We start from the raw sequence: 27,796 nt of genomic DNA on the forward strand, positions 1-27,796 counted from the left end.
GAATGATTAAATATGTAATCTTTTTTTGAAAATAAATATATTTGATAAGTTAAAAAAATAACAATCACTATAATTAAATTAAAATTCATAAATTAAATATTAAATAAAGATGAGAAATTATAAATTAAATATTAAATAAAGATGAGAAATTATAAATTATAAATTATAAATTATAAAATAAATTATAAATTATAAATTCATTAATTTATTAATTAAAAATTACAAATAAATTAAATTAAAGATGAGAATTAAATAAATTATTAAGTAGAAATTATATAGAGATATTAAATGAAAAAAGTAATAAATAAAGATGTGTGATTTTTAATGTAGGACCCATAAAAAAGTTGTATGGAGATTTTTTGATTGTGAAAAAAATAATAGGTTTTTTTTCCAATTGATGTGGTGTTAATGTGGTATATTGAAAATTATAAAAAAGTTTATAGAGAGATTTAATAATTGGAGATGCCCTTAGCCACGGCTCCGGTCCAACGAGCCACGTCCAACAGACAACGGTCGCCTAACTCGAACCGTTTTCTGCTGCACCGCTAGGGGCGAGATGACGGCCGCCCACAGCGCCGTCCAACAGCTCCCCAAATGACACGACTACCCCTGCACCAAACCCCAACAACGATCGAGGCCCTCCGTCGTGGCAAACATCTCGCTAGCCTGCGACGCTGGAGGGCATTTAACAAACGAGAACAAACAGCGCCAACGTCTTCTCGCGGCGATGACCTCTAAAGCTCCCAGATAGTTGCTTCATCTCTTCAACGGATCGGTGTATCCCCGAAGTTGACCTCTGTTTCTCAATTTTGGCAACTGAAACTGCGGCAATCTTTCGCCGGCAGAGAGCGGGGTTCGTTTGAAGTTGTGGAATTGGTGTCTGAGTCGCTACTTCCTTGGCAACCTGCTGATTGGTCCAGGGGAGCGCGTGATTCTCAGCTTGACTTCTAGGGTTTGATTTGGTTGGTTTCCAGACATGGCGCTATTCAAGAGGTTCTTCTTCAGGAAGCCTCCCGACGGGCTGCTTGAGATCTCCGAGAGGGTCTACGGTAAGAAAATGACGTCGCCGTATGTGTTGTCTATGTGTGATTTGTGTACTGTTACTGCATGGATCGTGTTTTTGTTTTTAAATCTATTTTAGCAGGAATGGCCGCTCTTTTTTTAAAAGCAATTGTTCGCCTTGAATAAGTGAAACTTGTTTCGGAATCACTAGTGTGGCAGCAATGTTCTCCATTTTTTATCGTTTCTCGTGGATAGTGTATATAATTGTCTAAGCATGTATTGAGAACTTTTCATCTTAATCAAACACAAAATTAATCATATTATTTTCTTGCAAAAGAAGACTAAATTTTGTCTGCTTATGTATTTTTGATTTTTTTGATTCCCAAACAAGCAACGCTGATTCTATTGCAAGGTCACAAGAAAGGGGTTAATGAATATTCAAGTTTTTTCCACTTCACATAAAATATGGAAGGAGAGTATTATTCAGTTATAATTGGGGGAAAACCAAGAGAATTGAAGCTGTGAATAAGTTAACTAGTCCAGCTAAGGTGAAATTCCACCTTGTAAAACTTTGTGTTAAGTTCAAAGACTGATTTAGTTCCTACAAGATATGCATATATTTCGCAATACATACTTCTTTCTATAAGAGGTTCATTTAGAAGTTATAAGTGCAGATAGAAGCAGGTAGTTGGAATTTTTCTCATTATTGATGCTATTTTAAAGCAAAGTTTGCAATTTCTTTTGGCAGCATTTTCTAGCTGATGCATGATTAGAGCACAAACACTTTTCCCTATATTAATCAGAATTTTCTTCTTGCAGTGTTTGATCACTGCTTCTCAACTGATGTTGTCAGGGAAGAGGATTATAAAGAATACATAGAAGCTATCGCGATGCAATGCCGGAGTCATTTTCCAGATGGCTCGTTTATGGTTTTTAATTTCTGGGATGGAGAGACTGAAAGCCAAATAGCCAACATCCTGTCTGAGTTTGATATGACTGTGATGGATTACCCTCGACATTATGAAGGATGTCCATTGCTTAAGATGGGCATGGTCCGCCATTTCTTGAGGTCATGTGAGAGTTGGCTCTGTTTAGGTCAGCGGAACCTCTTACTGATGCACTGTGAGCGAGCAGGATGGCCAGTTCTGGCTTTCATGTTAGCTGCACTTTTGATATACCTAAAGCAGTATTCAGGGGAGCAGAGAACATTGGATATGGTCTACAAGCAGGCCCCTCATGAGCTTCTGCAGTTTCTTTCACCCCTGAATCCTGTCCCTTCTCAGCTAAGATACTTACAGTATGTTTCAAGGAGTGTTGCTTCAGAGTGGCCTCCACTTGATAGAGCACTTACCTTGGACTGTATTATTCTCAGAATGATCCCAATTTTTGATTCAGAAGGTGGTTGCAGACCTATATTTCGAATTTATGGACAAGATCCACTTTTCCTTTCTGAAAAGACAACGAAAGTTCTGTTTTCAACTACAAAGAAGAGCAAACTGGTCCGACATTACAAACAGGTTACTGCAAATTTGCACATTAGTCATGTGTAATTTTTGTTGAGAACTAGAGCATGTAACTGTGTATTTGTATCAGTTTCTAGTATCTTAAGTCCTAGTTTGATTTCTTAATTCCATGGAATATAAAAGGGATTCTTTTAAGTTATACATCACATTTGCATGTTAGTTTTTTTTATCATGTCAATTGAACTGTAAGCTACCTATACTTATAATTGTGTCTGATATTCATCTTGTTAACACAAACAATAGTGAAACTCCTTTAGGAGCATAGATTAAGTCCATGTTGTATTAAGTACTAATGTATTTAAGGTTTGCAGGCAGAGTGTGAACTAGTAAAAATTGGCATAGGTTGCCACATTCAAGGAGATGTTGTAATCGAGTGCATTAACTTGGACAAAGATATGGAACAAGAAGAAATGATGTTTACAGTTGTACTCAACACAGCTTTCATCAGGTCAAATATCTTAATGTTAAATCGTGATCAAATTGATATCTTGTGGGGTGCAAAAGACCGTTTCTCAAAAGATTTCAGAGCTGAGGTGCCTTTTGTGTAGTAAAGCTGTTATCATAGTTTACCCATTAGTTCTATTTTGATCAAGAACTTTCTTGCTTGCAGGTTCTTCTTAATGATATGGATGTAGCTTCATCACTTACAACTACAGAATTGACAGATATTGAGGATAAAGGACTTCCTGTGGAAGCATTTTCTAAAGTGCATGAGATCTTCAGCCACTTGGATTCGCTAGAAGAGAAGGAAGATGCAGCACTTCAGATTCTCCGACAGATGGTATCACCAAACTCAGAAGAAGTGGAATCCCATAGTCCACCACAGTCTTCTAACACTAAAATTATCTCAGAGAAGCTTCAGTCTAATGACAAAAATGAAGGTGATGTATCTGAAAGTGAAACTGCTAGAGCGAAGTTGACCTTTCCTTTGTCACAACGTTCTACTTCTGTTTCTGGACAATCCGAATCTTCTGAAACATCAACGTCTCAACCACCATCATCTGAACCTGTTGAAAAAATTGTGCACTCGGCACTGCTGCAACCGCCATCACCCTCACCAGCAGCACCACCACTGCCACCACCACTTCCACCATCTTTAGAGCTATCGTTTTATGCTATCTCTAAGCAAAAAAATGTGGCAATTCCTCCTGTACCACCATCACCATCAATACAATCTCTTCATGCTATTAACAATGTTTCACTTGCATTATCTCCATTACCACTCCCATCACAACCCCCATCAAAATTGGAACCACATAGAAAATCTCCAATTCCGTCATCGGCAATTTCAAAATCCCTTTTGCTCTTATCACTGCAACCTCAAGAGATATCAGCTACTGAGTCATTGACTTCTGTTGATGTATCTCTTCCTTCCCCTAGTTCAAACCTATCACCCAACATATGTGATAACCTTAATGATCTATCCGAGAACCATTTGCAACCTTTAGGAAACCCTTTAAACAAGTATTCATCTACTCTTCCTTGTCCTCACTCAGCTATCATTTCATCTCCTCCACCTCCTCTGCCTTCACGTTTAGATATCTCCTCACCTCGACCTTTGCCTCCTCCATATTCCATTATCCCTTCAACTCCACCAAGAGTTAACCCCTCGTCTCCACTACAAGTTATCCCCTCCCCTCCACCTTCATGTATAGTTGTCTCCTCACCTCCTCCACCACAGATTCCAACACCTCCTCATTCGTATCTAGCTATCTCCTCACCGCAGCTAGATGTCCTACCATCGTCTCCACTTCCTCCCCATTTATCTATCAACTCACCTCCTTCACCACCGGTTATTCCAACACCACCACCACCATCTCCACCTCCACCTCCTCCATGTTTAGCTGTCTCCTCACCTCCTCAGCTAGTTGTCCTATCACCTCTTCTATATTCAACCATCCCCTCACCTCCACCATCAGCTATGCCCTCACCTCCTCAGCCGACAACCATCACATTGGCCTCTCATCCACCCCCAACAACTTCTCATCCTACATCACCTATGGAGAAAACTAAAATGACAAGCATCATGCCACCACCTCCACCACCATTACTTCATCTCAAATCAAAGCAATGTGATGAATCTTCTTCCTTGACATTGGAACCTTTTTCACATGCACCTCCTGCTACTTCTTCCTGTATCATGGTAGCTTCTCAGTCTAATAACACTCAGTTTGTACCACCACCACCACCACCACCTAATTCTTCTTGTAGCTCACTTACTAGCTTATCATTAGGAACCAAGAAAACTTTGACACGTGTCAAAAGTTCCAAGAGTGTTTACTCAGTCCAATCAGCATCAAGAAAGACATCTCTTAAGCCATTGCACTGGGTTAAAGTAACAAGAGTAATGTCCGGAAGCTTATGGGCTGAGACACAAAAATCAGATGAGCTCTCTAAGTACTATTCGATGATCAAGTGAAAATATCTATTGTGATTCTATTACTTTTTTTATATTTCCTATTTATCTGTTTTAGGATTCTAGAGATTGACATGTCCGAACTTGAGAGTTTGTTCCCTGCAGCAGTGCCAAACTCAAAACCTCGTGCCTCAGTGGGTGGAAAATCTAACAAAATCCATCTAGTATGCCTTCTTATAATGTATAACTTGGGGTAGAAAAGTAATTAGTCTCAGTAAAAGATAAGGATTTTCTGACATGTATTCAGTTGCAATGTACTTGTCTGTATGTTACTTTGTTTGCCTTTATCAACTTGCATTAAATTAATTTAGTGTGCTCATAATATCTTCTCCATCTTTTCCTTTTAATTTTCATCACACTATTAGGAAAGATGGTATTGTTATTGACTTGGTAATTAGAAAAGCTACCATTTTTGAAACTTGAAACTACCATGTATTCATATTAGCTCATTAAGGTAGTTTGTCTTGAAAAATGAAGGTTTCATAAAGTACAAAATGAAGGGCAGATTATTGCACAAATGCTGCTACTATGTGTATCAGGAAGCACCAATTGTGCAACTTTAATCCTGTATTTAAAAAATTTACTTGTATTAAATCACTTAAAAGTTCTACTTTGATGCTTTTACATCACAAGTTCATTAAAAATGTCCTTTACTTTTCTTTGGTGCTAATCTCTGTAATGTGCTAGTTGATGCATTGATATTTTGAAGACAGTTCAACCTTAAATAGATGATTTACTCTGGACGCATTAAATATCATCTAAGGAGGCAAATGTTAATGTTAATCCACTGTCTTGGTAATCAATATTCAAAGAAGATAGTTAAAGGTAGAGATTGTAGTCGAACTCCAAATATCATGCCTGAATCTTCTCTAATGCACAACTTTGAGATTTACAAGTCTTACCAATGTAAATTTTAGTAATTCACATGATTCTGGTGGTGTTATTGATTTATATTTAACTTATTGTAGATTGATCTTAAGCGAGCAAATAATTGCGAAATAATGCTTACAAAAGTCAAGGTTCCAATACATGATTTAATGGTAAGTTCTCAAACATTGATTTTCAAGTTTGAGGCAGTGGCCTTCTGTAACTCTGTTTCCTAAAGTACAGAAACATGAAATTAAACAGGTTCTGCATTATGTTTATGCACCATTGTTATAAACTTGTAATAGGATATCTTCTTTGCTTCTAAAACATGAAACTAGATTGTGGCTCTTTTTCTATGCCTAGGTTTCATAATCTGGACTGATTTTATCTCTCTAGATTAACATGAAGATACATAGTGCTTTAGAATTCATATATGTTATCTTAAAAATGTTTGTTCCTTGATTAAGTTTTGCTTCTCCTTGTTACATTACAGACTTTGATGCTGGCACTTGATGAGTCTATTTTAGATGTGGATCAGGTCGACAATCTGATAAAGTTCTGTCCAACAAAAGAAGAAATGGAGCTATTGCAGGTATATTACTGTCATTGACATTGATACTGCAATCAGCCTTAAATCTTTACTTCTCTCTTTTATTGGTCGAAATTCTTCACTTCTCTATTGTCACTCTCTGATGTAAAATATCAACCAATTCCAGGGCTACAAAGGAGATACAGAAAGCCTTGGGAAATGCGAGCAGGTCAGTGAATTTATTTCTTTGATTAGTGATCTTGTTTAATGTGGCTGTTTGCCAATGATAACAAGTCAGACATGAGTACAAAACATTTCGTTTTCTGATATTTTCATTAGAAAATGTTAAGAAATATACCTTATCCACATAAGGAGGGGGAGATTTAAAATAAAACCCTAATCATGAGTATAAAGTTGAGACGTCATATATATATTGGCATGATTTTGATCTTAGCTAGAAAATTGTGCCTTTTATGCAAGGTTCAAAATCTCAAGCCGTGCTGAAGTTTCGGTCTTTAAGTGGGACGATACTATTTCGATATCATGCTGATGCTTCGATGCATGGTGCCAATAATGGATTAGAGTTGAAAAACGAAGGAGATGAAGCATAAGAAGGAGAGTCCATATCTGTGTCGATCATAGTTTTAAATCTTATACTATGTTAGACGAAATAATCGAAACATATTATTCCGGTAAATTATCAAAATTTAATACCATTTAAGACATACAATGTATTATTCCTTTGTTTCATCTCCTTTCTCCTTCATCCTTCAATTTGTCATCGACACCATGCATCAGAGCATCAGTATGATACTCGAACAATATCTTTCCACTTAAAGATTGAGATTGCAACACGATTCGTCATTTTGAACCTTAGTGACGAGTGGTATCGAGTTTCTTTGATTTACTAAAATGATATGTTTCGACCATTTCGCCGCCTAACATGGTATGAGATCTCAAACCATGCTTTTATGGTCGACAACAGTACTCTTGTGCAAATGCAACTAGAAGTCAAAACTGTATTTATAAACACTTCAACAAATCTATGTTATCTATATGTAATGTAAGTATTTCTTAATCTATTCTTGTTTGTTTAAAACTATTAAAAGGGGGGAATTATTATGATTATTCCATAAGATAGTCCCCGCTATAACTCATTGTCATTTTACATTTGCATCCTTAAGTTTGATGCTCAATGATTTTTTTTTTTGAAGATGGTTTGAAAATAGTATAAAATCCTAGCTTGCTTTGAATATACTCAATTCTGGACTCGAGCAAATTCAATTCTAGGATTTCCTGAAAACTTCTAGCAAATCTGTAAGTTAATCATTAGAACTATGAAAGAGGAGATAATTTCATTCAGCCACGCTTTCCCTTAATAAAGTAACAATCAATCTCTCTATATGTTGTCTTTTTGTGAATTCTGATTTAAAAGTGCTTGTTTATCATAATGTAGCTTCACTGACTTAGAAGGAGCATTACCAAATTGATGATAGAAACGACGATAAAGCAAGTGAAATGGCCAACATGACTGGAAAGATAATGAAGAAGAATATACACATGCACAATGGAGAGATAAAATTCCAAACTTGAAGATGAGGAAAAAAGGGAAAGAGCTATAGTAAAGAAAAGAAGGATAATGAAGAGAAATCAAAATTAAATGTCACATATTTTGGGTGAAAAAGAAAGGCCATGGTAAGAATGAGTGACCAAAATTGAAGGTAGAAGAAAAAGAAGAAGAAAGCACTCATGACCCCATGTCATGCCAAGTTAGAATAATTTTTTGACCTGTTTTATTCCATATTTATCTTTCTTTACTAACTTTAACTATAACTATTTTCTTTAGTGACTTACTATAACTATTTATTAACTAGAAAATTTGATGGTTGCTTGGTAGTCGCGAGGTGGCAGCGGCCTCATGGCCAGGCGAGGCTACCGACCCTTTGCAAGGTGGTAAGGCCTCCATGAGGCCGTTGTTACCTAATTAATTCTTTTCCCTTTGTTAATTTCTTTCTCTCCTTCATCCATCTACGAGGGTAAATAGAGACTAAGGGAGAAAACCTCATTAAGGATGGAGGTGGAGATGGATTATAAGGAAAGATAGAAAGAAGAATTAACTATAATATAATTTCTAATCTTATAAATTATACTATTATGCAACAATCAAGCATTTTCCCATTAGGTGGGGTTGGTTGTATGAATCCTTTTACGCCATTGAGTTTTATCTCCTATTATATCATCATCTATATTTAAATAAATTTTATCTTATTTTATTGTTGCTAACCAAGTCTTTTTTGGTCTTCCTCGTTTTATATGCATGTTTATCATAGTTTCACATCGCCTAACTGGAGCATTTATTGGTTGTTTAAGTACATGTCCGTACCATCTTAAACGTGTCTCTCGGAGTTTTTCCTCAATAGATGCAACTCCGACTTTCTTTCTAATGCTCTCATTTTTTATTTTGTCCATCCTCGTATATCCACACATCCACCTTAACATCCTCATCTCTGCAACTCTCATCTTCTGCTCATGTGCTCGAGTCATAGCCCAACATCCAGCTTCATATAACATATCAAGTCTAACTGTGGTTTTATAGAACTTATCTTTAAGTTTAAGAGGTACTTTACGGTCACATAAAACACTCGATGCTCCTCTACATTTCACTCATCCTGCTTGTATTCTATGTAAGACATCTCTCTCAATCCCTCCATCGTTTTGCAAAAATGATCCTAAATATTTAAATCTTTTGGTTCCGGACAACTCGTCCTCTCCTATCTTAACAATTGTTTCATTACTTCTAATATTGCTAAATTTAAATTCCATATATTCTGTCTTTAATCTACTAAGCTTAAAACCTTTCCCTTCTAATGTTTCCCTCCAAGATTATAGTTTAGCATTTACTCCTTCACGTGTTTCATCTACCAAAATAATATCATCTGCAAACAACATGCACCACGGTACTATGTCTTGAATGTGCGCAGTGTCACACCTTGGAGGAGTCCCTGTCCGAAGAAATTTCGGCAGCATCTCCCCTGTACGGCGGACAATCTGACAATCTGAAACTTTCTACAATCACCATATACCTTAGCCACATGCGACTGGAATAATAACAATAATAAAGATACATCACACAGCCATCCATGCAGTTAAATAGATAACAAACTAGAACAGGGATAATATGACTCAAAAACAACCCTACTCAACTACACTCGTAAAGCTCAAAACCGATATCCTACTCCACTACACTCATAAAGCTCAAATCACAACGAACTTACCTCTTCTGTCCTCTAGGCAGGCATGTAGTAAAAACAAATCCGAATAAAAGTCATCCACAAGTAAAACAATCCATACAAGATCCAAAGTATTCAAAACATAACAAGTTCAAAACATAGTCTAGTACATCAAGCCAAAAGATAAATAACCATCCTCGTGGTGCGGGGACTAGCTGATGGAACTCTCTCACAATGATCAACCTCGAAATAGCGAGGAGGGTGTGAGTCCAACACTCGAGAGTACTCACGACAAGAAAGGTAAAGCAATCTAGAAATCGCAGGAGAAAAGTGCATCTAACCCGACCAAGGTATAAGGGTACTAGGGGTCGCCGATCGAGAGTGTCGTAATCCGTATGCCGATGTCATCATATCGTCCATATAAATCAGTGCAACAATGCGTGAACGCAATAATGACGATCGCGTATGATGCGCAATGTCATCGGTCACCCCCGACGATCGACCAACTCAATGTGAGTCCGAATGGGTACAGATACCGCCAACTCGACATCATTACCCCGATAAGTGACCGAGGTGGACGGGATCTGAGTATCGCCTATCCTCCTACCCCAAATCATAAGTGGGGGCGCGATGCTCATCTCGAGACCGATGACGGGAGGTATCTCTGCTACGCGCAGCGTCGTCACACTACCCCATGGCGGACCCGGAGCAAACAGAGTCCAACCGCCGCGACTACCACTGCTACACTAAACCAACGGAGCAACAGGCGAAGCGTCTGGCACCGCACCACCGAGTCACCTGGACCAAGGCTAAACATGTGAATCACACACGATCTACCACTAACCCACGCTGAGTGGCGTGTCGGATACGATATGGGGCGATGTGCTCGATAATAATGGAGCAGACTATCGCGCACATACAATACGATCATAAATGATGCACAACTACAAAATGAGCAATATCATCAAGATAATCATATATAAATATAAAATATATAACATATACAATACAAAAGTACAGATCAGATAGGGTATCAAATAAACCCTAGGTCCTGAACATAATGTATAATATGGTTGTGTCACTACCTCTAAAAGCAGGTATGATCAGGTAAGTACTAACATGTAGTGCATAATAAGTAAACAAGAAAGCATGAATCAGATCATGTAGTGACCAACCGAAACAAATGGAAAACACAATCATTGCTATATGTTAAACACATTATTATACATATCAAAAGGCATAAGTCAAAGTACCCGCCTCCAATAGAAAGGATCGTATCTGGTCCAATTCCGACGTCGAGATACCCGTCTCGCGTCAAAGTCATGTAGTAAATCGTACAGTTTAGCTAAGTTAATTAAACAATTAGCTAAACAACTTCCTAATCCACCAAACATCTAGGGTTAGTTTCATTAACCCCAAAATTACACCCTTAGATTTTAAATCAACCAAATCTCACCTAATATAAATCTATCATCTAACCATATAATCCAAAAACCTAATTCAATATATATACCTACATGAACATTTCTTGCTAACATAACTTAACACAAAACTTACCAATTCGAAGACTTCTCTGTTGACTCACAACATAGGATGGTCGCTGCTGGAAATTGGTGGTAGGAGTAAGGTAAACTGCTACTGCCCTCTATGCGATTATCCCCAATCAACACTAGTCCCTCTATTCACAGCCTTATTACTGCTGGTGGAATACGACCCAAGGAGTTCACCGCTGAAACTGGATCATCGGAATCGTGAATCACCCGTAATCAGTATTAACCTAAGTTATACTGACCAGACAAGAATAAAATCTGATACGAATCATACATACCCCATTTCTGTGCCAAAAATCCCTTCCTCTCTAAGGATCGGCAGCCAAATCGCTGCCGGCAATGTCACCAATCTGGCCGCTGACAGAAACCACAGCCTACTATCCTCGACAGATCGAAGATGGCGGCTTGGATCGGAAAGAGGGCCTCGACTCCTTGCTCCTGTCCGAAACCAAACGCGTGCAGAGGTGGCAGTGGACCGAGGCTAGGGCACGGAAGCAAGAAATCTCCAGCAATGGTCGACACTGCTCCGTGCGGCGGCGACCACAAATCGGGATCTAGGGCACGGTCCTTTACTACTTGAGCACAGCAAGAGCGGCAATGTCACGAGCTCCGGGAGGAAGAAGCTTGGGTTGCCGAAGGGATAGGATCGGGTGGCAGTCTGAGGAGAAGAAACTCCGGGATACTCGGACGGCCACCGGTTGAACTTCATGAGGCATTTCAACCATCGGCGCTGGAGGAATCGGTGCCGGAGAGGAGAAGAGGAAGAGGGGTGCTAGGGCACAAGAGAAGGAAAGAGAAGAAGGCAGTGGTACCAGCTCAGGGAGGAAGAAGGAGAAGAGAAATGCCGGCTTCTCTTGGTCTCGGCTTTAGGCACGCGGGAGGAGATGGAACCGTCGCGGCCGGCGGTTAGGGAGAGAAAACGACGATTGGGGAGAAAGAAAAGAAAAGGAAAAGAATAAAAATAAATAAACTTTTCCTCGCTTAGATTGGGTAACCTCAACAGGCTTTTCCGGGCCTCGTTTTTATCCCCGTTAACTCGTCCGTACGAGCTCCGAAAAATTTCTAAAAATTCCAGAAAAATCCCTTATTATTATCCGTCATTTTCCGGTATTTTACACGCAGTGAGTTCGCCCGTAATTAGTGTAAAAAGATAGGGGCTTAGAGCTGATTCTTAATGTAATCCTATCTTTATTGGAAATGCTTCGGTTACTCCGCCTGAAGTCTTTACTCTGATCGTTACATCCTCATACATATCCTTAATTAGTTCAATATATGTTACGCTAACACCTCTCTTTTTTAAAATTCTCCATATAATTTCTTTTGGGACTCTATCATAAGCTTTTTCTAAGTCAATGAATACTATGTGTAGATCTTGTTTTTGCTCCCGATATTTTTCAATTAATTGTCTGAGAAGATGTATAACTTCTATTGTTGACCTTCCAGGCATAAACCCAAATTGATTTTCTGTCACTGCAGTCTCCTTCCTTAATTTTTTTTCTATTACTTTTTCCCAAAGTTTCATAGTATGACTCATTAATTTAATACCCCTATAGTTTGCACAATTTTGTACGTCTCCCTTGTTCTTATATAAGGGAACTAGAGTACTTATCCTCCATTGATCAGGTATTTTTTTCGTTTTCAATATTATGTTAAATAATTTTGTAAGCCATTTAATACCTTGTTTCTCTAAGCATTTCCATACCTCTATCGGAGAATCATCTGGTCCAACGGCTTTTCCATTGTGCATCTTATTTAAAGTTTGTTTTACTTATGAAGTTTGAATTCTACGATAAAAATTAAAGTTTCTATACTCATTTGACCTACTTAAATTATCTAAGTTAAGTTGATCGCCTAAACGTTCATTAAAAAGTTGATGAAAATACCTCTTCCACCGCTCTTTTATTTCTCCATAATTTACTAATACCTTATTACATTCATCTTTAATACATTTTATTTGGCTAAGATCTCTTGTTTCCTTTCTCTCACTTTAGTTATTTTATAAATGTCTCTTTCTCCTTCTTTTGTATCTAATTTTTTATATAATCATTCAAAAGTTTCTTTTTTTGCCTCACTCACTACTTTCTTAGCTTCTTTCTTGGCTTTTGTATATTTTTTAAGTTTTCCTCGTTTTTACAAATATATAATTTCTTATAAGCTATTCGTTTTTCCTTCACTTTCTTTTGTACTTTTTCATTCCACCACCAAGATTCTTTACTTAGTGGTGCATGTTCCTTTGACTCACCGAGTACACTCTTAGCTATTATTTTCAACTTTGATACCATCTTATCCATGTTTTATTAGAGTCATCGTATATTTTACCTAATTCTTGTACTTCTACCTTCTCCTTAAATATATTTTGCTTCTCATCCTTTAACTTCCGCCACTTAATTCTTGGAATCGTATATATTTTCTTTCTATTGTTACTATGTTTGAGGCGTATATCTAACACTACTACTCTATGTTGGGTAGGTAAGCTTTCTCCAGGGATGACTTTATAATCTTTACAAATCTTTCTATCCTTCTTCCTAACCATAAGAAAATCAATTTACGATTTATTATTCTCACTTTTGAATGTGACTAAGTTTTCTTCTCTTTTCTTAAAAAACATATTAGCTAATATAAGGTCATATGCTATCGTAAAATCTAATATAGTTTCCCTTTCAAATTTCCTCGTTCCAAATCCATAACTCCCATGTACTCTCTCATATTCCTCATTTTTCACTCCGACATACCTATTTAGATCACCTCCTATTAAAATCATTTCATTTGGTGGAATATTTTGTAATATTTCATCTAAGTCCTCCCAAAATCTTGATTTGGTAGCTTCATCTAATCCTACCTGTGGTGCATATACACTAATTATGTTCATAGTTTCTTTCACCACTATTATCTTAAGGGTTATAATTCTATTCCCTTTTCTAACTACTCCTACAACTTCATCCTTTAACAAACTATTTCGCCACTATTATCTTAAGGGTTATAATTCTATTCCCTTTTCTAACTACTCCTACAACTTCATCCTTTAACAAACTATCTACAATAATACCCACTCCATTTCTTGCTTTACTCTTTCCAGTGTATCATAACTTAAAATCCGAGTTCTTTATCATCTTTGCCTTCTCGCCTGTCCATTTTGTCTCTTCTACACACAAAATACTAATTCTTTTCCTAATCATCATATCTACTACCTCCATTGATTTACTAGTGAGAGTTTCTATGTTACATGTTTCAAATCTTAAATTATTAGTTTTCCTATCATATTTGTTCTTATCCAACTTATGGTGTGAAAACTCTTGCCTATTTAACACTACACCCAAGTTCTCATGGAGATATGACAGTCGTTGCTGATATGTTACAGTCGGACCCTATAACGCGAACTCTTGCATATTTAGCACTACACCCGAGTTCTGGAGATGTAGCGGTCCTTACCGTGACGTTACAGTCGGACCCTGCAACGTGTTCCTTCCGAGGACCAACTTAGCATTAGCACAATAGTTTAATGGATCTATTCATTGAATATTTGCCATAGTTTTGACGCTGACTGGCAACGTAACGTAACGTTGCCCTCTTCCTTTATATATACTATTATGATTGAACTAAATTATTTTATATATAAATTTGATTTAATTTTTTAAACTGATAAAAAGTATTTAAGACTATTTAATTATTAGCAATAATAATAAGCATCAATTATCTCTATCAAAACTTAAACTCAAGATTCAACATCGCAAATATAACTCCATACTAAGCATCTATAGCCATCAAATATTAATAAAAATATTTTTAATTAATATATTTTATATTAAAAAAATACTAAAATTGTATCGGCACTATACGATATAGTATTGAAACTAAAGTTTAAAATACCATGTTATGTCGCCCCATACCAGCGAAATATATCATTCCGCCCGCTGATCGAAATCGGCACGCCTAAGGTACTACGGCTGTGGAGGCGTTGTGTGCGCCTCGCGAAGGCCTCGTAAAGGCCTCGCGAAGGCCTCGCTGGGCTTCGAGACCGCTACGGAGGCCACGCGTGGGCCTCGCGACAGCCACACAATGGCCTTGCGGCCGTCGCGAAGGCCACGCAATGGCCTCGCAGCCATCGCGGATGCCACGCAATGGCCTTGCGACTGCCACGGAGGCCATGCGTGGGCCTCACGGTCATGCAGGCATCACGGCCGCCGCGAAGGCCATGTGATGGCCTCGCGACTGCCACGGAGGTTATGCGATGGCCTCGCGGAGGCCACGTAGTGCCTCGAGGTCGCCACATATGCCACGCATTGGCCTCACGACCTTCGTGGAGGCCACGCGCTGGCCTCACGGCCTTCGTGGAGGCCACGCGTGGGCCTTGCGATCACCGCAGATGCCACACATGGGCCTCAGATTTGCGATGGCGCAAAACACAGTGGAAGAACAGTCAACTTATCCTTTAATTTAAAAAAACTTAAGTTAATAATTTCATTCAACTCCTAGTTATAGTTGGTATAATTGAAATCAAGGTTTAAAATTTCGACTCGTGCTGATGTTTTGTCCCAAACTAGAACGATACGATTTCGGTGTCATATCGTGCTGTACCGATACGGTTTCGGTATTTTTTTTATTTATATATAGTAATTACTAGATAAATGTATTTATTGTGTATAATTTAAAAATAAGTTATATATTGATTTTATATAAGTTCTTTATTATTAAACAACTTAATATTGTTATAAAAATAATTAAATATAGTTTTCTTTAAAAAAAACAATTGATGTATAAATAACAGTGTTGTAAATGGCGGCAGGTGGCTACCGCCTCGGCCGCCTATACAGTGCCTAGGCGATTGAATAATTTTTACTTGTTTTTATACATAATATTATAAATAATCATTATTCTTTATAATATTTACTTTTAATCAAATATATTAATTAAAAAATAAATATTTAATCTAAATAAAAATTCAATTATATATATATATATATATATACATGGTTTAAAATATCGACCCGTGTCGAGGTTTCGGTCCTAGATCGGAACGATATGGTTTCGGTACCGTATCATGCTGTGCCGATATAGTTTCAGTATTTTTTAAATATAAAATATATTAATTAAAAAATAAAATATTTAACATAATATTTAAAAAATAAACAATATAAAAAATAATCTTTAAAAAAAATATGAAAATAGATAAATAAATAAATACAAATTTTATTATAATTTTTAAATTAAAATAAATGAAATATAAAATTAATTAGATAATTTTATTAGAGTTTAATAAAACCTCTTTAGATTATCTCCATCATAGCTAGGAGTTGATTAAAATAATTAACCTAAGTTTAATTTTAAAAAAAAAAATCCGACACCACTCACGATCTCGCACTACTTCTATGCTGCAGCGGGGTTGCGCGACCCCTCAGCCATGGCCGCAGGGATCGCATGACTCCTCCGGCACAACCGCAGTGGTCATACGACCCCTTTGCAGCGGCCGCAGGGTCGCACGATGCCTCTGCGGCGGCGGAAGGGTTATGCGACCCCTCTGCTGTTGTTGTGGGGTGGAGCAACCCCTCTGCTGCTGCCAGGGGATCGTGCAACACATCGCAGTTGTTGTAGGTCTGGTGCTGGGGTCGTGCCGGTGCCGGTTGCCGAGCAGAACGAGATGTCCACCCGTTTCGATCGTCTCGGCACTACACTTTAAACCATGTATATAAATAATTAATAGGATAATTTTATTAGGTTTTAATTAAGTCTATTTAAATTATCCCAATCATAGTTAGGAGTTCATTAAAATTGTTAACATAAAGTAATATAATTAAACCCTAACTTACAACTTACTTGTGTACTCTGTTTTAATCGGGCGACGAGTTTGACACATCGTCGAGATTGCACGACAAGTTCGGACGTGTCACTGGCTTGAGCAATGTGTCGAGGCCTATTGTTGGGCTCGGGCGATCCGAGCCCATCGCCAAGCTCGGGCAACGCATCCGGGCATGCACGACGCTTCCAGATGCATCACAGGCCAAACGTCGCATTCGGGCTCGCACGACCCATCCTAACTCATCGTCAGGCTCAAGCCATATATCCGAACGTGTCGCGGTGTCCGAAACAGCAGCAATGGCGACTCCCGGTGTGTCGATGGTGGAAGAAGGTAAATTACCACCTAAAGCACCACCTCAGCCTAAGGTGCGGTTGATGCCTGCCTCTCGCCTAGGCGATGCCTAGGCAGCCGCCTCGACCACCATTTCGAACGCTGATAAATAACTTGAATAAAAATTGATACACCATAATATCATAATATGCTACCTTGCAAAAAGGAGTGACGTGAATCAAATGGAAACACTAGTTCTTGTAATATTTTATTTAGATAATCTTTATAGTTCTCCAATGTCTAGATTAAATAATCATAATAATATAAATTAATACAAAATCTTATTTTATATATAATAATCATATAAATTAACTATTTGTTTATTTAATTAATTAATAATTTAAATAATATATATTTAAAATAGTAAAAAAATTTGAATATCAATTAAACATTAAAACAGTAAAAACATATAAAATAATTAAAAAATATATATATATATATAAGAATATAAATTTGATTTATTAGAATTTTTATAAAATTTTGAAGAATTTTTTTAAATTTTTAAAATAGTAAAAATAATTTCAAGATATTATTAATAAAATTTATTATTTTTTAAAAAAAAAATAAATATATTTTTTATATTTTATTGAGATAATTTAATTAGGGTTTATGAAAGTCTCTTTAAAATATCACAATTAAGTGGGAGTGAGAATTGTTTGATTCATAATTTTGCATAGTGACGCCTCTGACTCTCGCTGACGCCTCCAACGGCGCCGGAGGCATCCGGCGACACCGAGGCGTTCGGAAGAGTCTCGTGACGCTTTTGGCGCCGCCTGAAACATCGCGTTGCGATGCCTCCAGCGCCCGCGACGCTTCAGGCGCCCCACGAAGCTTCCGATAGCACTGGAAGCGCTGGCGACGCTGCCCATGCTGTCATGCGACTACGAACGCGCGCTATTCCTTCTAGAGCGTGCGTGACTCCTCTGCACGTGACGCACGACGCGACGAAATCTTCGCTAGTTTGGTGTCAGTTTCGATGCGCTGGCAGAACGGTAAGTTTCGCCCTTTCCGCCCGGCACGGAATGAAATTTTGAACTGTGATTTAAATAGTCTTAATTAAACCTAATAAAATTATCCTATTAATTTAATATATATTTTAATTTTTTTTATTTTTAAATATTTAGATTAATTTTTTATTTTTAGTTTATATATTTTATATTTAAAAAATATTGAAACCATATCGGCACTTTCGAAACCGTATCTTTCGGTCTAGGACCGAAATTTTGATACGGGTCAAGATTTTAAACCTTTAACTGAAACTATATTGTTCAGTCATAAACTAAAACTTTGGTATGGTTAGTAAATCAATTCTTTCTTGTATCAATTAATTAACTAAGTCACTAAAGATTTCTTATTTAAAGTACATATTATGAACTCATGATATTAGCTCTTTAACCAAAGCATGAAAGGATATTATTAATAATAGTCAACAAAATTACCAGGAAAGATGGATAGAGAAGACGAAGTCAGGAAGAGTTTGGCTGAGTTGGGTTAAGGTTTGTTTGCTCAGAGTTCGGTTGAAGTGAGTTGAATTTGGCAAATTTATAAGCAATTCCTGTGAGGTGAGTTGAAGTGAGGTTACTCTAGTAACACAGATTAGGTTGGTGTTTAGCTACGGAGTGGAGTGAAACAAGGCTAGTTGATTGAGGTGGCAAGTAGTTGCCACCCTTGTTGACTAATGTTATTTGTTTTCCCTGCTTCTCCCCTCAGAAGTCTCTTTCTTTGTTGCCCTAACATGCCTTTTATAGCCTCAAAGTGAGCATCTACCCAATGACAATGTGCACCATCTAGCCAAGAAGCTCATGTGAATTAGCCTATCCCTTAAACAACTTCCCTGTGTTGACTGGATACATGCCAGTTTACCTTTGGTCAATCTTCAAACATCTAAATAAATTCCTTTCACAATGTTAATTTTCATAGCATGCACATGCCAACTATCCTAAGTCACTGAGTTTAGCGGACAATTTCACCCACATTAGAAAGCTTGTATGTTTGTTTAAATGGGTCTACTCAGTTTTTAACATAGTTTTCCTCCATATTGCACCAAATTATGTTGTGTTAAAATCCAAGCTAACTGAATATTGCACATTATTGTTTATAACCAGTTCTTTTTGGAGTTAATGAAAGTACCAAGAGTGGAATCCAAACTGCGAGTCTTTTACTTTAAGATACAATATCGCTCCCAGGTCTTTATTCTATTTTAGTATGTTATTTTCTGTGCTGAGGAAGCATTTTCCTTGAGACATAACACCCAACTGTAGAATGATTGTTATAGGTTGCTGATCTTCGAATCAATTTGAACACTATAAACTCTGTTGCCAAAGAGGTAAAATCTAAGCGATTTGTTTACCCATTTGAAATTTAATAGATTTCTATGATTAATTTTGGAACCTCTTCATCCTCAGATTAGAGGTTCTGTTAAGCTGAAAAGGATCATGCAGGCAATTCTTTCATTGGGAAATGCATTAAACCAAGGAACTGCTAGAGGTAATTTATTATCCTACTGATAATAGGAGTACTGAACTGCAACAATAAAATTTTGTCGTGCTGTCCTGATGAAGCATTCCTCATTAGTGATTGAAGAGCACATCAGATGCTCTTGCATACACATTTCCTATGATGACGTCAGTGGATTAAGATTATCTGCTTGATAATTTGTTTGCTTTACCAGATAATTATAACTTCTTAAGGAAGAACAAATTGCTAAGAACTCAATTTCTTAGTGTTAAATGTGATTAACTGATTTCTGATCCTCAAAACTCAAATTTATAAGAAGGAGATCAAACTAGATTTTAATGCTCTTGATGTTTCCCATCAAATTGAATGGATAAACTGAAATGGAGTTGCTGTCCATGCCCACACATGGATTGACTTGTGATTAGCATTTTTTGCCAGGATTCATGGACAGGATTTCTTCCATATCATTGTAAATGTGATTGATTGATCACTTATCTACAAGTTCTAACTGTTTGAACATAGAAGAGGTGACCAATCTAGACTTACTCATAACAATTGGCTAGATGGAAGTGCAATCTTCTTTTTCATTGGATGGTTATATGATCCCCAATGAGCATCAGCGAATACATGTGCCTTAAATAGTTTGATTTGGTCTGGACAGGGGCTTTGCCTAGAACCACACCAAATTGTTTGATATAATCTGTTCATCATTGTCGGGTGAGTCCGCGAAGAGCAACTGTTGTGGAGAAAGTTGTAGACGACACGATGGCTAAGGGGAATTACAAAGTTCCTACAAACACTTAGCAAGAGGTTAGAATGGGCGTTAAGGTTGGACTTGGCATGACCACTCCGACGCTCAAGTTAGCAATAGGGGCTAGAGAAAGGTGAAAAACAGTGTCTGTGTGTGCGAGTACCTCTGTCCGCGAAGGCAGGCAGCCTTTTAAAGGGTTGTAATTGTGTCCTTACGTTACCCACACATTTGCCCATGTCTTCCTAGTGAAACGGCTATGTTGAACACGTCTTCCGGGAGAAACGGTTATGTCACTCACGTTCTTCAGAAAAAATGGTACGGTAAGCCACATAAGATGTAGGTCTCAACTGAGGGTGACTGAAGTAAAAGAGTCCGATGAACCAAGTCGGAAGGTCAGATGATTGAATAGGAGTCGGAGAAGTTTGGTGACCGAGTAGGAGGAGTCGGGTGAACCGAATCAGAGAGGTCAGATGACCGACCTGAATTAGTTAGTTGACCAAACTGAAGGAGTCTCGTGAACTAAAGGAATCTGTTGACCAAGCTGAAGGAGTGTGGTGAACCGAGTTGGAGATGTCAGGTGATCGAATAGGAGGAGTCGGGTGACCACTTTGACCTCCATCTCTGCTTGACTCTTGACCCGTTGACTTGACTTTTGACTTGGCCCTGCCATGTGTAGGTTTACCTATCCACCACGTCACAATCTATAAAAACAAATTTGCAAGGTAGATTGAAGACAAAAATGGTTAAATGGACCGTTTCTGGCCAGTATGAATGGCATACCTGCTACGATATGGTTATCTGCCTGCCCAAACACATGAAGGGACATTTCGAAGCCTATGACGCTAATCTGTTTAGTTTAAGTTTTCCATCATTTCCTTGTTTTATCAAGCACATTGTTCTTCTGAGATACCATTTTTCATTTTGGTTTTCTGCATCAAGACTATGCTTTGATGCATGTGCACAATAACAGTCTTGATTTTTTAAAAATTATGTATGTTACTTATCTGGGACTAAATTGTCTTGGTAAATCTGCTGATGTCGTCTCCTGCAACATGCCTAGAAACTGAATTTGGACAGCTTTCCTTCTTTTACAGGTTCTGCCATTGGATTTAGGTTGGATAGCCTCCTGAAGCTTAGTGATATTCGTGCGCGCAACAATAAAATGACTCTACTGCATTACCTATGCAAGGTGTCTTTTTCTCTTTCCTTGTGGCTATATACCTTCTTAACATTTTCTTACAAATTATAATTTATAAAAAAATTTAGAAGCAAAGTAGTATTTGCTCTTCATTGCCGATTCAATTTCTATTGTTTCCACAAGCTTATTAACATCTTGTGGGAAAAGCTGTATACCATTCAAGGTATAATAGTTGATAAGGGTAGGCAATATTGATTACCATGAGCATGTCCAGTCAAATATGAGTCGTAATGGTACTAGATTTTGATAGAACTAGACAACAAACATTAGGAAGGCTGACTTGCACAGTTGCAATCAAAGATTGAATGATTTGGGAGATAGCCATAGTTTAGATTTTTTGCATGAAGATGTTTGAAAAATATTATGTAATCTTTTTTAGTTGAATGTTTAGATTTTGACCCTGTTCTAGTAATTGACACCTTAGATGACCCATATGATGCTGGTGTTAGAGTTGCATTGTTTATTCTGGGAAAAGAAAAAATTTACTCTGATTCTGTGGGAAGAAAAGATCAAAACATTACAAATATGTCCAAAAGTTGGGTCAATGCACATTAGTCTAGTATTCCCTTGAAGTATGGACCATAGGCTAACTTGAAAGGCAGCCATCAGATTCTTTTATAGCCCAACTATTTCCTGAACTGACTCCATCAGTCCATTTACTGGTAATTATAACCTTTTTATCTGTCACTTAATATGCACAAGAGTATGGTCACAAATCTCTTCTGTTCTAGCTCAGTTGTATATTCCTATTGAGTAAACATGTTGACTAATAACTACATTGTTCTTCACATTACAAATTGTGTAATGTCGCTCCCTAGGAAGTAACCGGATTGAATACCTTTTGAGTCTGGCTAAACACCATTTCAGTAATGAATATTCCCAAGGACCTACTTATTCCAAGGAAGCATATTTCCTTTGGATGGTTGTCTTTCCTTCAGTTGATGGTTTGGTACCAACCAAAAGATAGGACTCTGCTGAAGTCAGCATGAAATTGCCAAGCCATCGTGAATTTGAAGGGTCAAAGCCAAGCCCTCTGAGAATGTCATTCTCTAGGTAGAATGAAAACTGAAATTTCCTAGTTTTTTTTTTTTAAAAAAAAGTCTGTCCATATCATTGCACTTGCCACTCCCCTTGGTGAAGTGGGGACCTAAGATGTTGACACCAAAAGTCCACAACCATCAAGTGACAGTAGGTAAGCAAGGGCACACCAATTATTTATGAGCCCCATAGCTTTTCTTTCAGACGAATCTCTAATTTCGTTATAATCCCCAAAACTAGCCAAGGACCAGATATGTTCATAGCAGTAGTTTTAAGAGAATATTGAAGCTTCCTTCCATTGATTGGTTAGTGGCTTGTGTAAATCCAAATCCAAATCCAAATGCCTCCACAAAAGTCAGATGACTTACATGAAACTTCTTGAAACTAGAAATTCCTCTTTCTAGTTCAATCACTTGGTGTTGCTAATTCTAATATCCTGAAGAAAGAATGATAATACCTGGGTGATGCAATCTAATAAGATCCATCACAGTTCTTCAAAAAGAAGACTCACCAACCCCTTCAATTTGAAGAAAGCACCTCCAGAGAAAAAAAATTAGGAAGATTGGGAAGGATTAAAAGTACCTTCCAACTCTCCAACTAGAAACCTCGAGAAGCTAAAGTTAATTATCAACCATGACCACAAGAGTTACACAACCACTGTGAAGGAAAGTTATCTCTGGTGGAGTTAACGTTGATTATATCCTTTCTAGTGTCATATCCCATCCCTAATGTGGGATACAGTGTGGGACTGATTGGTCTTAGTAGAAAGCAAATAGCAGTTCAGGATCCTTCGAGTTATCATGGGTGTTTGAGTTGTGTGCCCTACATCACTGTGGTGTGGTGGATTTTCCCTACAGGCTCAGGATGGGAAATACCTTTTTTCAGCTTTAGTGGAAATACAAGCATCTAGGATATGCTTGATTTTATTGCAGTTGAAGCACTAAGTGTAACTTTCATACTCTGTAAGATCTCTTCCCTAGCTAGAAGGAGGAGAGATAAAGCTCTTATTATGATTCACTTCCATGCACAAATGCCCATATGTTCTTTGTGAAAGATTTCTAGTAAATTCATCAATGTGAATTGTCTTATGTCACCAAGCAGTTGGAGGCAGCTATCATTGAGGTACTCATATGGGAGTTTTGGAATTTGAATCTACATTGCCACCTTGTCGAGCGTAATTGCTTGGCAAGAAATTGGGGGACCACTTCTAAACTGAGATATAATGATCTAAGATTGACCTTGGGCCATCGAGAAGAATATCTATGCTTGAAAGTTCAACAATGAAAAAGTTATGTCTAATTTCAATGAACGAGAAGCAAGCCTTTGGTTTTCTTAGCACGGCTAGCCTATTCTTAAGGTCACTATAATTGATATTTCTCCCAAGAACTCTAGAAGAACGCCACTGGACCCATAGCTGACATAGGGTATCCATTTGGCAAGGTAATCACTGGTTGATTTTTCAAGCATTGCATTCATTAGGTGACTTTCATCATCTTCTCAAGGGTCCTCATTGGTTGTGCCTACAAAGCCCTAAATATTGTCCATCACTGCATCTGTGAAGGAGATATAACTCCCTAAAGGTGGCAGGATTGCTTTCCACTTCAGTTTCTTGTTACTCCAATCGTGATCCTCTGGCATCTGCATGTGGCCTTGCCGCTTCAACTCTGCAGTCAGCTTCCATGGAATATTCCTCCTATTATATGCACTTTTAACTTTGCTAATCAATGTTATTAGAATTTAGAAGCATGCTGATCTATGTTCTAAGTGTCGTATAAAATGGTATTAGGCTACTAGTAAAGTGCAGCCAAATTAGATCTTCACCTGTTACATTTTTATACAGGTTCTTGAAGAGAAGCTTCCAGAAGTTCTTGATTTTCACAAAAATCTTGTTTTCTTAGAAGCTGCATCAAAGGTTCTTAATTTACTTTCTTTGTATGAACACATTATATTTCATTTAATTTTAACAATGAACAATATGACCATATATAGTTAGAGTTCAAGATTTTGGCTGAAGAAATGCAGGCCATTAGTAATGGAGTGAAGAACGTTGAACAAGAATTAATATCCTCTAACAATGATGACCCCCCTGTATCAGAAACATTTTGTGAGGTATTTATTTGCATAATGATTTCCATAGTCTCATTATCCTGTATCCAATGTTTTCTTGATTTTTTTTTCAATCAACCATTAATCGGTTAAAATTAATTTTTCTTTTAGTACTAAAACTAAAATGCAAGAATGAACTTGCTCACACAATCTGTTCATATATGCAATGTGTTAACTAGAAAGAAACACTATAACTACAAGAAAATGCAGTTGATTGAAGCCAACCTTCCTAGTGGAATGTGAAATATCTGCCTAGTTAGGAATGTTTTCCTTTTGTTTGCCATACATCATGATGGGAATACATTCATCTTACAGAGAATCCAATTTAGTGCATAGTCATGTTTCATGTTCAGCATCTTATACACACAAAATAATCAATTTTCATTAAATGACTTAGTAAAAATATAATATGCTTTGAGAAAAGTAGACGATGTTGATCTTCTTGGACATAACGTCTCATACAAATAGCAATCAACTTCAATTTCTTTAGTGTAGTCATGAACACCGGATTACTTGAAACACATATGGACACTTAGTCATCGCTTTTAAGGAGATAAAAGTTTGTTAGAAGAGGATAAAGTTGACAAAGTCGAGATAAATTCATGAAAAGAAAGGCTAAAATTAGTTAAGAAAATAAATTGGGCAGTAAGATGCATAGAAGTATGTGAATCTAAGATTAATTGTCATATCTAAGTCCAAGTTGATTCAAGAACAAAACAGACAATTATAAACTCTCTCAGTCATTGAGAAAAATAATTATCTAAGGATTAAGACACAGAAGAATACATTTTACCATTCAATGAACACAATTAATAAGATAGCCAATGAATGAGGATAACATTTTGTACATTTCAAGGTTTAATTGAGAAGTAGGGATAATTATACATATTTGGGATTATACTGAGGACTGAATTGGGATATTTAGAAGCTGCGACCTTGTGATAATCTAGTTCAATTTTGTTGGTATTAGATTGGCTAATTAATGGCTAGATTAGGTGTAGATCATCCTTGGTTTGTGTTGGGTTGAAGCCGGGCTTAGATTGGGCTTGATTTTAATGTTTTAGAGTTGATCCAATGTCGAATGCGTTGGATGTTTTGGATCTTTTCAGTTAAGGTTTTGTGATATAAAAAAATTCTTTTCCCGCGCTACCCCACTTCGTATACGGGACAAGGATGGAAATGGAAATTCTACCTCACCCCATCTCATTGTCATTCCTACCGAGAGTACATAGCTTTATATATAATTTGGGATCTCTCTTCTTTAGAAATAAATAATAATGGATCCTATTGTTTGGTTAAGGAGAATGATACAAATGATAATGGATCATTTTAGAAATAAATTAGTCGGCAAAATAAATCAGATAATGGTCTAGTATATTTTTAGAATTGTAGTATTTTTATGTCAGTATTTTTAGAAAACTTAGCCTATTTTAAGAGACTAAATTATTGTTGGGTCTAGAAAAGAGATCCTGATACACTTCTTCGATCAATCTCCGTTTTTAATAAAATTTTAATCTCTATATGAGTACTTTCTCCTTAAATGCTGTACCAACACCTCCTTGCACATAGCTTTATTTATAGATTTGGGATCTCTGTTCTATTATATTATGCAACTTTCATCTTGATTTTAGAATATGCACATTTCCATGAATGCTTATTGGCATATCATGCAGGTTTCATAAAATTCCTTGGTATTTCCTGGTTGCATGGGCTCATGCAACCAAGCTTTTAAACTACAATATTTTCCACCTTTGAAATAATCAATTGACCAAATGACAAATCCTTTCTTGGGCACCTTGCTTCCTTATCAGGAAGATTACAACCTCATTGCTTTAGGTTTGTGACTCCGAATTAAAATTGCTCCTTTTCCTTTCATCAGAATCAGACATTTGAGCCTTATTGTAAATCAAGTGAATGCTAGCAGTAAGCACTTTCGCTTTCCTTTTGGCTGCATGATATATAGAAGTCTCCACTTTCGATTATCTTTTGTCATGTTGAAGACCTACCTGTTCTCTTGAAAGCTTTTTTTGCTAACCTACGAAACTATTGTTATAGCATTTGAAGAGGTTTCTCGTTGTTGCTGAAGCTGAAGTCAGATCCCTTACTTCACTTTATACTGCAGTCGTAAGTCTTCAATGTTATATAATAGTTTTTCGTATTTACATATAACTTATATTAGCTCTGGAAAATCTTTGTTTTCTTTTCAGAATAGAAATGCAGATGCATTGGTTCAATATTTTGGTGAAGATCCTGCACGTTGTTCGTTTGAGCAAGGTTGACCTCCTTTAACCCTGAACTTGGATTTCATATGATGGCTTCTCTCTCTCTCCTTTTATCTCTTCACGTACCGTATTATACAACAAACTACTTTATTAATTTACTGCTACATTGTCACCTGGACCATTATAAACTCAATCCTATCTAATAATCATTGATTTGTTTAATATAGTCATCTCTACACTTTTCAACTTCACAAGAATGTTTGAGCGTGCACACGAGGAGAACTCCAAACAACAAGAGCTAGAAAGGAAAAGAGCCCATAGAGAAGCAGAGCAAGCAAAGATGAAGCTTGCCATGCACAAGAACGATAAAAAGACTCCGAACTCGAAATAGGCATTGCCACACCTTATTTCTCTAATACCCCAGATTGACGACAAGATCTACACTAGTCTCGATTGGAGTAGTGTTTATCGACTTGAGACTTACATTATGCAGCAACATATTATTCTGAAAAAAAAGAAAAGGAATCCTACAACTCGTCAGGAAGCTATTGATTCAACAAGATGGAAAGTGTAGATATGTTGCAAGAAGAAGGTAATCAATTATTGATTGATTTCATGTTTTCGAAGAATGTATATATATACTGTGCATAAACTTTTTGTCCTTAAAGAGTAGGATAACCAATTTAGCTGGGCGTTTCTATAGTTCCTGAAAGAATAATTTTATGGGCCATTATATGTTTTATAAGCTCCCCCATGTTATAAATCCTAAAATATTCAGTGAAA

At 37.1% G+C, this 27,796-nt stretch overlaps 1 protein-coding gene across 4 annotated transcripts; it reads left to right on the forward strand.

Moving 5' to 3' along the window:
- The first annotated feature begins 656 nt into the window (after positions 1–656).
- Positions 657–27,743, forward strand: LOC122002417 (formin-like protein 6). 4 transcript variants are annotated; one of them, XM_042557574.1, is made up of 17 exons: positions 662–1,049; positions 1,822–2,519; positions 2,837–3,058; positions 3,136–4,922; positions 5,000–5,105; positions 5,910–5,981; positions 6,302–6,400; positions 6,525–6,566; positions 19,347–19,427; positions 19,517–19,567; positions 19,647–19,728; positions 21,544–21,638; positions 24,526–24,597; positions 24,675–24,794; positions 26,847–26,915; positions 26,999–27,065; positions 27,241–27,743. In XM_042557574.1, exons 1-17 carry the CDS (start codon positions 977–979, stop codon positions 27,402–27,404), a joined length of 3,900 nt encoding a protein of 1,299 aa, XP_042413508.1. In that variant the 5' UTR covers positions 662–976; the 3' UTR covers positions 27,405–27,743. The 4 variants fall into 4 exon arrangements, 3 of the variants coding, with proteins under 3 accessions (XP_042413508.1, XP_042413509.1, XP_042413510.1); XM_042557576.1 differs by having other exon boundaries at positions 663–1,049; positions 1,856–2,519; XM_042557575.1 differs by lacking the exon at positions 19,347–19,427.
- The last annotated feature ends 53 nt before the right edge of the window (positions 27,744–27,796 follow it).

This window comes from Zingiber officinale, chromosome 7A (assembly GCF_018446385.1).
Source record: "Zingiber officinale cultivar Zhangliang chromosome 7A, Zo_v1.1, whole genome shotgun sequence".
Lineage (NCBI taxonomy): Eukaryota > Viridiplantae > Streptophyta > Magnoliopsida > Zingiberales > Zingiberaceae > Zingiber > Zingiber officinale.